Genomic DNA, 12,455 nt, shown 5'->3' on the forward strand with positions numbered 1-12,455 from the left:
TGTAACTAGCTCACAGCTTGGGATAAGGCTAAATGTGAAAGTGGAGAATTCAACTGGGCAACTGGTGTAGAAAATTATAGTCTGTTTTTGTACCAAATGCTTACTAGGTCTTGGTTTTGAAGCAGTTCCAGGAGATCAATAGCTTGAAGTTGCATTCTGCTAAGGATAAAAATTAAGTATGAAATCCTTCATACTTAACCTAACTCTCCATATCTAAGTCACATCTTGCTCTCTCAGATGCAGCTGGCAGGTGTTCTCCATCCCTATCCTATCACATGATTTCTCTATATTATTCAAATATTTAATCTGTAAAAAGTGTTAGTTCATTATCTTGTTTTAAAGGGATATTTGGATTGGGTCCTCTTTTTAATGTGGTGTCTCTGAGTCACTACATTAGAAAGTCTTTACTCCATATCTCAGCTATATCTCAAGGAGATACCAGATTTATACCAAGTTTGCAATTTTTGTTAACGAGGATTCACATGAATAATAATCATCAGTACTACACTGGAATTTTTCTACTCACACACAAGAAAAGGTGAGCTCCTCTGCTTGGATAAATGAGACTTGCCACTTAGCACATTAGCAAAAAAGCTACAATAGCCTATAAATTATTTTTAATTTTTTTACATTCTTGGGAGAATTGCAATGTCATTGTCCTGGAACAATTGACAGCAACAGAGCAGGGGGCTTGAACCTCTCAGTGTATAGACCCTTGGAGCAATAAGAGGACATCACATGATCCTATGGCATATGCTGGAAATCACTACAAACTATTAGCCTTCCATTTTGTACTTGAGTTCATCCTCAGAATGGTCGTGACTACAACTGCTGCTTGAATTACGCTAAATTCAGTGTTTCATCAGATACTGAAGAAAACCCCAAACCAAACCTCAGTAAAATACTCTAACAGACATACTAGCCCAAGAGTTAGCTTACACAAAGAAAAACCCATGGATACATATACTCATGACTGGGAGGAGGGTATTTAATACCTGTCTCAGATTTCTCTTTCTCAGAATGCTAATTTTCAGTGCTTATGATAGTCTTTTACTGTACATTTGTTTAGGTAAGAACACATCCTACTTCTTTTGTCTTGAGAACCATAGACTGACTTTAACTGCAGAAAAGCTCAGAATTTTTGCCAGACTGTCTTTCTGGTTTTGATGTGGAATGTAAACATTCAGATCCTGAGGGATCACAGAGAATTAAGCCTGCTTTTTTCAGCCCAGAATATATTTTACTTTCAAAGTTTTGCAGGGTTGAAAGAAACCCATCAGTTAGGAGGTAAGTACTTCTGAATGTTTCTAATGCTCAGCTGTTAGAAAAGAGGAAGAGGTTTCCCAGGCAAGGTTTCATTCTGGAAGGGGCTCTTTCCCCAGTCAAATCATAGAAAGAAATCCTGTGGTCACTACCACATGAAAAGTTGTGTTTGAGGGAAACTACCAGTTCAGAATCTTACATAGAGTATTTAGTTTACACTTCCATCTTTTCCTTCATCTTTCCTGGTAACCCAGGAAAAGTTCTAACTTTTATGCTTGCTCTCCAAGGAAGTGCAGGTGTCTGTGCACAGATTTCTCTGTAGTTTTCCACCTCCTAGAAAGTCAAAGGCAAAGTTAAAGAGGTAGAGCTGTTAGCAGCAAACACTGGGTACCTTGCTTGCCAAGCCTGCTATCAGAATATGTCGTATTTTTTTTTGTTATTTAAGTTTCAGTATTACTCAGTGCTATGTTGCACTTCTCTCTCTTCATAAAGTGCCCTAGATGCTGCTGACACACACTTTTAAGCTGACTACAAGTCATTAAGCAGTTTCTTTTTCTGTGTGCCAAATGCTGGCATTTGTGAAAGGAGGAGAGTGAGGGTGAGGGCAGTAGCGCTGTGTTACCTGCTCATACATTTCAAAAGAGAAATCTTGTCTTAAACTGCAAAAAGGTGAAGGGAACTTTGGGAAGATCATTCAGTTTTGAAATAAGGATCTCCATTCATGCACAGATGTTCTTGTAACCTGTAGTTATTACAAGTTTTGGTTTCTGGGGGCAAACTTTGTCCAAATCCCCCTCTACAGCACAGTGACAAATGTCATCCCTAAACAAGTCACTGTAGCAACTCAGGAGCCACTTTGCTGGAATGACATGGAAATGTCTGATAGTCCTACAAGCACCCAGACATCTTCCAGCTTAAAGTGACACTGTAGATAGCAGCTAATGCTCCAGAGCTAGTGAGGCTTCTCTCAAAGGAACCAAAATACAGAAATCTGGAAAGACATGTTTCAGGGCTATACCTTCTTTACATGAATCTCTGATGTTGCCATAAGTGCAGCTTTGTTAAAACTTAGAGAAATGAAATTACATTTATTTGGGCTTGCAAAGTTACAGTATTCAACAAACCAAATTTTCTCCCATCTAAGATGTAACTCGATGTTCTTTGCAAGAACTCTTTTCCAGGATCCTGCTATTTGGTCCATTGCTTGGCCAAACCTCTCTGTATCCAGCTTCGTTGGCAACTCAGAACATAACCATTCCTCCAAGGAGAAACAACAGTAGCCTCCTATTGGACTGTTCACATAGATACTCTTACATGGTTAAACATAGGATAAATTGGTAAGTTCTCCTCTTATATGTCTACCTTAGACTTGACATGTCGCCTACTTTTGCAAAAATCATTCAGAATTTCTGTTAGCAACCAAAACTACCCTGTGCATGCAGAAATGGTGGGACTGTGGTCAGGACAGTGGGCACTGATCACCACATGCAGTACAGAAAATGAAAATAATTAAGACTTTCTGAAAACCCATGTGTCATTTAGGACAGGAAAAAAAGGGAAATAAACCAAGTAATTAAATACAAGTTCTGAAATCAGAATTGCTCCAATTATGTTTAAACAGCGCAAGAGTAGAGATAAACCTGGGGAATTCTTTGCTGTAACACACTGATTTCTGAAGGTTCACATCTAGATCATTTAAGAACCAAAACCAGACATCTTGTCAAGGGCTACAGCTTCTGCAGAAGATGCTTCATTCTGCACTAAAATGAAAATGGGAAATATGGTTAAAGATACAAACGAAAGAAATTTAAATCCAGTGCAACCAGTAATTTTCAATAGAAATTTTTATCCAGGTGAGTTTTCTAGAGTTCTTTGTGATTAACATTGCCTGTGTGCAAAGAAGCATTTTTTTTAAAAGCATCTCAGGAAATATTTTTAATATTTTGTGCTTGTTTTGAAAAGGAGGACCATACAAACACTGTGAGATTTCCCATCAGGTCAGAGCCCATAAACAAAACAACCACAGCACATGCTGTCTTTCTAGCCAGGGTCTGTGTCAATTGTATAGGGCAATTTTGAGAGCTAAATTTTGGTGGTGGGAAGGTGGACTTGGTCTAACTGGGATGGAGTCCCTTTCCTTCCCAGCAGCCCTTATGGTGATGTCTTCTAGATTTGTGATCACTGTTGAGACAGAAGACCCAAACTGACCAAAAGGATATTCTGTGCCATATAACATCACACTCAGGAATAAAACTAAGGGTAGAGGGAAGTTTTTTCCAGAGTAGGCATTGCTCAAAGACTGCATCTGCTTGGTAGAATGCAGCAAACCTTTGTCCTTGTATTACCTCTTGTGGCTTTTTTCAGTTTCATTCTCTTATTCAGCTGTCTTTTTCTCAACCTGCAAGTTTTTCTTTCTTCAGCACTTCTGATTCTCCCCCTGATCCTGCTGTTGGGAAGTGAATGGGTTGACCAGATGGAGCTTTAGCTGCCAGCTGGGGTCAACCCTTCACAGGACACAAGACTAGGACAGCAAAGGAGACAAATCCGTAGGGAGTCAGTTAACTTCAGTTTTGTTGCTCCCACAATTATTTTCTGCCAGTTTTACAATTCAAAATAAGTTCCAAACTTGGAAGAAAAGAAAAAAAAAAAAAGTTACTTTCTTTTTTTATACAAATACAAAGATTCTACAAGGATAAGTGCAAGGATAAGGGAGGTTTAGATCAAATGTTAGGAAAAATTTCTTTACTGAAAGGGATGTCAAGCTCTGTAACAGGCTGCCTAGGGAAGTGGTTGAGTCACCATCCCCAGAGGTATTTAAAAGCTGTGCAGATGTGATGCTTACGGACATGGTTTAGTGGTGGACTTGACAGTGTTGAGTTGGACTCAATGATCTTAAAGTTCTTTTCTGATCTAAATCACTATATGGTTCTGTAGTACTATGATTCTATATATATTATAAGTGTACTCATATGTATATTTACTTGGGCATATACACACATGAAAAATTGCTTTACTACCATGTAACCAATAAAATTTGTTCAAGAAGATTATTTGTATTATACATATATCCACCAAGATAAAAATCCAAATCAAAGCTATGTCCTCTGGGTTCTGAATGCTCTGCAATTACATATCAGGAAAGCAGCCTTCTCTCAAACAGTTGAATAAGCTGACATGAATTTAAGACACTTCAATAAATTCACCTGTTGCAGCTCAGAATGGCCCAACATATAATTAAATTGACTATCTACTAAAAAGCAGACTGGGGCCTGTCTCTCGGTCACTCCAGCCATAGGCTGAGTTTCTCCAGTGATATTTAGTCTTGCAGAGCTCAAGTGCAGACAGAATGAAATGGTGGTGGTTTTGAGAGTGTGGTCTCTGAAAAAGATGCCTGCAATCACACAGGGCAGACCACACCACTGAAAAAAGTGCATTCAGGAAACGAATGAACTCTGGTGCACAACATGAGTGCTCACACATGAGGGATCACACAGCAAGCTGGGGCAGACACACTGCCTGAACTCTTCTGCATCGGGAGCACTCTGTCGCCTTTGTCTAAGAACAGGTGTGGACATAATTTTCTGAACCTGAGAGAATTTCAAGCACTCAGGGGTTGATTGTTCCCAAGGGAAAGTCTTTTGGGAACTGTTCTCTCCCAAGGAGTGTTGTATAAAAACAAGGTTTTGTTTCCCAAAATAAGACACAGATGTTCTGTGAGTGTTTTGTCTCTTGTCCCACCAATAGGATGAGGAAGGTGTTGTTTCTTCTACTAATCAGAATAACCTGTATCGGAACACCCTATAAAAGGGTTGAAAAACCCCAAAATAAAGGCTTTTTGCCTCATGAAAACCTCTAGCTACTTGGTGTGATATTGGAACCCTCACTGTATATTTTGTGTCCTCTAGTGACAAACAGCCATGACACTTCCAGGAAGAGGCTGATTTCAAAACCAACACCGGGCCATGGGCAGCCACCTGTCTGCCATGAAGTGTCTGATAGAAGCAGTCATGGTGGCACAGGAAGACAGAGCAGCTCTTTAACACTCTAGCTCTAGACACTGAGGAGCTCTCTTTGAGTGGCTACCAAAGGAAGGCATCGATTGCGCTTCCTCACTAAGTAACCAGGAGCACTTCTGGTCCCTCCAACATCTATCTATCTTCATAAAATCCTCTGCCAAGCCTCTCATGGGACACACAGGAATTTTTACATGTTCTCTGTGAGAAGACAGTTCTCTGAGCTTTTCAGAGATCAAGTTACACAAATCTGTGCTTCTGCATCTGACTCACAGTCCTACCAGGGACTTGGGGAAAAAAGGAGATTTTGGAGACTGGAGGGGCTGCCACCCAAATTCATTCTTGCAGGGGAAATCCAGTGCCTCCAACAGTTCTTAAACCAAAACAGAAGGGACAGAGAGTTTGCACAACCCTTGCAGTTCCTCATTGTTGTCTTACTGGAAACACTGACTGACAAAGGGTGAATAACAATATCACATGAAGAACTGTAGTGCACACTCTTAGCTATGGCCATATCTGCCTTTTGCCTTTGTGCTCCCTCCAAGACACTCTACCAACCTAAACTTTGCAGCTCCTGAATAAGGGCTGTAAACAACTACTGAAACAAGGAATCAAAACTCCTAACATCCCCAAACAGCAGTGTAGAGGCCTTTCAGCTGACAGGAAGATGCTACAACAGAGACAGATACAAGAGGCCACTCCTACAGCAACTCTCATCTTTTGCATCATTTGCTAAGGTTTTTGTCTTTCTGTTCTCTCTACAGGACTGTGCATCAATTTCATTCCAGAGCTGAAACCAGCACACTTCCACTGCCTACACCTGCCTGCACCTGCCCTAGGCTCTGTAAAAGAGCCAGTGTTTGCCATTTTAACCCAGACCAACAGTGCTGACTTTCCACTCATCACCACCCACAATAGCACAGGTGGGTATGTTTAGTACTGTCCTAATTCCCATGGGCATTAGAGCTCCCAGAACATCACTTGAAGCAACCTGAAGAAGTGCATGAAGTCAGCTGGTTTTTACCCATGTCACAGTGCCTTTGCAGGCACCATTTACACATGACCAGTGCCTGGTCCTCCATGAGTAAGGGCTACAGGATGGACTGACATGATGAGCAGGTGGCCAGATCCTGAGGAGAAGCAAGAGTACACTCTGCATTCCAGACACTGTGCTTTCCTGAGGCTGCTTTCCTGGCTTTCTACACTCCTCTAGAAAGCCACTGATGAGCACAAGAGCCCCAAACTACCCGTAACTCATTAAACTCATCCATCCTCTCCCCCTGGGTCAGGCAACTGACAGGTTCTGCTGAGAAGGGAAAACACACAAGACAGTGTACATATGGGAAACTACATAGAGCACACTTCCAACATGCACCAGTGACACTCCACGGATGTATAGCTGGGTTTCCTGGGAGCTCTGTAATTTCATTGTCTTTCACACCCTGACAAAGTAATGCTTGTGTGCTCATCAGAAAAACTCATTTCAGAAGAGAACATCAGCTTGTTTCATTCTCTTCACTGCAAAGCTTGGAGATTCCTCTAGTTTAATGTCTTCTTCTTCCTTTCCAGACCTATACACCATGGGAAATGAAACCACAGACTTCACTTACTGGCCACTGACAACAGAATTTGACTACGGTGATTCAACACCATGCATGGGAACTGAGGAAAAGCACTTTGCAGGAAAATTTTTGCCACCTCTTTATTCTTTAGTGGTGATATTTGGCCTGACAGGCAACATGCTTGTTGTCCTTATCCTGGTAAAATACAAGAGGCTGAAGAGTATGACTGACATCTACCTGCTCAACTTGGCAATTTCTGATCTGCTGTTTGTATTTTCTCTCCCTTTTTGGGCTTATTACGCAGTTCACGACTGGATTTTTGGGGAGGCGCTGTGTCGAATTCTGTCAGGTGTCTACCTCCTTGGCTTTTACAGTGGCATCTTTTTCATAATCCTGCTGACCCTGGACAGGTACCTGGCCATAGTGCATGCGGTGTTTGCTTTGAAAGCCAGGACAGTCACCTACGGCATCCTCGCCAGCATTGTCACTTGGGCTGTTGCTACTCTTATTTCTGTCCCTGGGGTAGTATTTCACAAAACTCAGAAGGAAAGTTCAGGCTATACTTGCAGTGCTCATTTTCCAAGTGATTCCACTATAAATTGGAAGTACTCTTTTGTTTTAAAGATGAACATTCTGGGACTTATTGTTCCAATGCTCATTATGATTTTCAGTTACTCACAAATTCTAAAAACATTATTGAGATCTAAGAATGAGAAAAAACAGAAGGCAGTCAGACTTATTTTTGTAATCATGATTTTTTACTTCATCTTCTGGACACCATTCCATATTTCTTCTTTTTTGCATACATTTCAAAATTCATTTTTCATCCCAAATTGTGAACTTAAAGGCCAACTGGAGAAGGCAATTCAAGTGACAGAAACAATCTCAATGATCCACTGTTGCATCAATCCTGTGATCTATGTATTTGTTGGAGAAAAATTTAGGGCATATCTTTATACCTTTTTCCGAAAGCATGTCGCACCCCACCTTTGCAAAAAATGTCCAAGTCTTTATCGTGAAAAACTGGAAAGAGCCAGTTCCACATTCACACAATCCACTGCAGAGCACGACATCTCTACTGGACTGTAAAAATACATTACATCAGAACATCAGTTAGCAAATTTTGCATCACTTGCTTTGCCTTAAGCAGTGTCTGACACTATTTAAGATCTTTGTGTTGACCACTACTGAAAACTGTATGACCCCCTATTCTTGTGGTCAACTGCCCCCTGAGATTACAGCATTTTCCATTGCTAAACTAAGAGAATCAATGAGTTCTCCAGGAAACATTAACTGCATAGCTGGGTCACATCAAGTTTTAAACAGGGTCCAGACGAATATGTGTGCTTTTTTACAAAAATCTGTCCACTGAGATTTACTGAGGGGGAAACACAATATTGAAAATCTAAAGGGTAATAGGTCATCTCACAAGATCTTACTGGGACCATTTAACCCAAGGATTTTTCTGTTTTTCTGATAGTGCAGTCATTTTTAAACATAATCCTTTAACAGTTACAACTAAGTTATAGCATTTTGATTTTTGTTTTTTAATTTTATGTCTGCCATATCACCATTCAGTTGCTGACTTTTTCCCAAGTGTGCTTTTAATCAGCAATGCGATTTTTGTGGGTTTTTCAAGAAACTGCACGCACCAAGTTTACTGACTGCACAAGACAATGATGCACTCCTAAAAAGTGTGAGCTTGTTTCTGACAAGTCATATCATGCCAAGAAAAAAAGCCAAACAAAACACTAAACCAGTAAAGGCCTTTCAGCAAAGATCTGCAAGACCAGAATGAAAATTACCTTGGTATGTGCTATGCAAGTTTCTGTATGAGAAAAATATCAGGACCCTCTGAAAGATGTGAATACAGTATGAAAGCAGGCTTACCTAGTTCTGGACAGGTAAATCACCTGCAGAAGAAGAGTTTTCATGGCAACACATGACACTGGTGTGTTAAGTTCAGTTCCTGCACAGGAAAAACATGCTCTTCGCACACACAGGAAGTCTTACTTCTGGGATACACTTCTAGGACGACAGTGGCCTTGGAACTGCAAAATCCATACGAGGCATACCTTCCTGCCTGCCCAGGAGAAGAGTGCCTCCAGCCAACTGGTGCCTCAATGAGAACTGCATGCTGATTGAGGACTCAACTCCATTGGCTCACTGGTGTACTATGGCCATATATTTACTCCACTATTAAGAGTTTCCCTGTAAAAGAAGGGAATTCTAGGGACATGGGATTAGCAAAGAAGAGGATGGAGGAGCATAGCAGACAATTTCCTACTTCAAACTGTAAAGAAGTGTAGGCAAGCACTCTTTATGCGAGTGAACTGTCGTTCTGGTTTTTTCATCATTTCCTTGGAAGGGCACTGCTCATGTGTGCAAGGACTTGCTCATGGAAATCTGGAGGGGCAGGTTCAGCTAATCTCCAGCAAGGACACCAGAGGGAATTCCACACTATTTATTGTCAGGCATGCGATGCAGATGCCTAAATTAACAGCAAATCTCTTCAAGGTTCCTTAGTGGTTAGTAGAGAATAAGAACTGCCTAAGCCAGGAGCAGTTATGGGACTTAAATAGTCTCAGGGGAAGATTAACTGTCCAGCTGTGGAAGGAACCTGAAAATGCCAGCCTCTTAATTTGGGTATCAGATTCCTTAATCTAGGTGGTACAAATACTCTTCCTCTTGCCTCAAAATACCCAGGCACTGCTTCTCTTATCCTTCCAGCTATTATAACCTTGTGAAGTTAATAGCCACATATGGACTGCACAAAAGACAAAAAACTACCCTCACAGTAAACTTTCTTGATTGGATATAATAGTTCTCCTTTCTTTTCTGCCATCTTTACTGAAACAATGTGGAAAAGTACCTTTATAATTTTAAAGCATAAATTAGTTCAGTGCAACACAAATCCTGCTGTGATGGTGATATTTCTACTGCTGTGTTTAATTGTAAATCCTTATCTTGTTGGAATTAAATTTCTTACCATTTTCATGTTAATGCAGTGAAATTAATAAAATCAGTGTCTGGAAATCTGTGTATACCCTGTAGCCCATGTTCTCTTCTGTAAGCAAAATGACATTTGTTCTGCTCTCAGAGCGGAGAAGGGAAACAGACACATGGGCACTTGCAATACCACACTTCAAACTAAACAAACAGAGAATTATTGTCCCAGTCCAGAAGCTTCTGAAGCTGGCACAGCTTTTATCCATCAGAAAACTTTAGAAGAGTGACCTACAATAGCTTTGGAAAAAGTCTGGGGCCACAGATTTTAAATGAGTGAGATTTGGAGAAGTAGGGTTGTGTGTGTTATAAATAGAGAAAGAGTGGGAATAAAAGATGTCACTCTTTTTAATATTGGGATAAAACCAGAATTCTCCATAGACTTTCTCCAGCAAATTTGAGATCTCATTGCACCATATAGAATGATCCCAGACAAGCAGTGTGGAGTAATGCCAGACAAAGAAGTTGCTTGTTGTCCCAAGTTTTATGTGTAAGGAACTTAAGCCCTCCAAGTTCAATGTGGAAATATGCTTTTGCTTCACCCAGCCATTCTCCCTGCTTCATTGTGCTCATTCCCTTTTTTCAGCCTATGATCCACACCTTCTCCTCTGTCCACCATGGGATAAACTGAATTCTATAACCACACCCCCTTTTTATTTATTTATATAGGTCTGATTTCAATCTTCTATTTTGTGCTGCAGGAACACAAATGAACTAAAACATTATCCTATTGTTATGTACCTAAGCAAGATAATCCTTGGTTCTTCATTGCAGCTTTGCACTGAGACACGCAGGGCTCTAGACAGTTTTGTGGCAGTTTTTGAGTCTTAGTCATATGGGGCTGCACCACTGTACAGCCACAGGCCAGGTAGCCTCAAATCAGGCTAGCAGGACTTCAAGCAGTCTGGTCACAGAGGGATGGATAATCTCTTGGGGAAGGTTTAACAAGGTTTGCAGTCCCCATGAAAGAGAACTCATGTCACCTCAGCAAAGAAGTGGTAGAAATTTTACATATGAGAGACAAATATTCCATAACTCAAGGTCTGCAGGGGAAAAACATTGAGATGAAGACATAGTGTGTATGAAAGAGCTAGAGGCACAAGTAGATGCACCCAAACTGTGCAATGAACTAGAGGTATGTGAGGAAAATGGCAAGGATTTACCAATACGCCAGGATTGTATAGCAGAGAAGAAACTAACACAAAGAAGAACCACTGCAGTGGTTGTGAGGCATCTGAGCTTCTCTGGTGAGATTTTGAGGGGATTTTGAGCAAGCATTTGAGAGAGTCTCACCAGGACATCAGATTCAAGACAAATCTTTTTGAGCACCACAAATAACTGCTGCTTTACAACAAATGTCGAACAGCTAAGTGAAAATTTTTGCAAGCTCTAAACTTTTGGCATGGAACTCCTAAAGAGATAGCGTGGTGCCTGGGCTTTCAGCATGCTTGTGAAAAGAATGGCCACATGCCACGGACAAGTATCCGTACACAGCTCCAAAACCAATCACACAGTCAAGTTCATGCACTGAACAGGACAGAGTCCAATCTCCCTGTTAGGAGATGCTACTGCCATGTGTCCAGAAACATGGGAGGGATATCCCACATAGCAAAAGATAACTCTGCCAACTGTCAGGCAAACTTCCTAAGGGGCTAAAGTGCATATGTGGTACTGGTGAGTGCTGCACTCACCAGAAACCACCAGGTTTATAATCATTGCCACTAGTTTGTCTGTGGTAAGTATATAATGGACAAAGAGAAATAGTGAAACTTTTGGTAACCAGCACATAGGGACGTTCTTGTCATAAGACTCTCTTGTTTGTTAAACCAACAGTAACCTTATGTGTACATATTTTATATAAGATAAATGAAAATGGGGTATAAAGGAACAGGAGTAGATGGAAATGGATAAATAGAAAAAAGTAGTCAGTAAAATGAGAGAATGACTTTATTAGCCCTAACAGATACTAAAAAATACTAGCCAAACAAATGGGAAGACCAAAGGTAAATAAGGTTTAAGCAGAACCTTAAGAGGTTTATATAAGACTTCCAGTTATGCAGCTCCAAAATAAAAATCTCTCCTTCCAGTGAAAATTACAGGAGGAATAGATACAAAGAATATAAGGACCAATTTACATGGTATTTTGCTGTAGTTAATTAGAGACAAAGATAGTGCCAGGAGAATAACATGACACTGACCAGGTTAAATGGCACAACAGGCAGATACTGCTTATTTTGAAATTTAATTTTGCTGCTGTTTTCAGCTGCTGATGCATACTGGCCTTCATTAGGAAGTGTCTGGTGTGGTCAGTGGGGCCTCAGAAACATTACTCCCTAATAAAGTAATAAAAAAAATTAAGCTAACAGAGGAAAAATAACAAACCAGAAAATTCTGGTGCATTTAGAATATCTATAGCAACCAAGCCAGAACAAAGAGGTGCAGGCATTGCTTTGTACCTGTATTTTGGTGACACTTGCCTACTAGGAGCTGTACTTTATGAAAAAAATTGAATAGAAGGATTTTAAAAAAGATTGTCAAAGTTTGTGTAACTGCCAAGATGTTTTGTATGTCTGGTGACAGAGCGAGAAATCTTGGTTTGAGTGTTTGAGGT

The 12,455-nt window shown here is 40.5% G+C and overlaps 1 protein-coding gene across 1 annotated transcript; it reads left to right on the forward strand.

Annotated features, from left to right (window-relative positions):
- Positions 1-6,042: 6,042 nt before the first annotated feature.
- Positions 6,043-9,882, forward strand: LOC111923560 (C-C chemokine receptor type 5-like). The gene is made up of 2 exons (XM_023919357.2): positions 6,043-6,199; positions 6,846-9,882. Exon 2 carries the CDS (start codon positions 6,857-6,859, stop codon positions 7,925-7,927), a length of 1,071 nt encoding a protein of 356 aa, XP_023775125.2. The 5' UTR covers positions 6,043-6,199; positions 6,846-6,856; the 3' UTR covers positions 7,928-9,882.
- Positions 9,883-12,455: the final 2,573 nt, after the last annotated feature.

This window comes from Cyanistes caeruleus, chromosome 1 (genome assembly GCF_971803275.1).
Source record: "Cyanistes caeruleus chromosome 1, bCyaCae1.hap1.1, whole genome shotgun sequence".
Classification (NCBI taxonomy): domain Eukaryota; kingdom Metazoa; phylum Chordata; class Aves; order Passeriformes; family Paridae; genus Cyanistes; species Cyanistes caeruleus.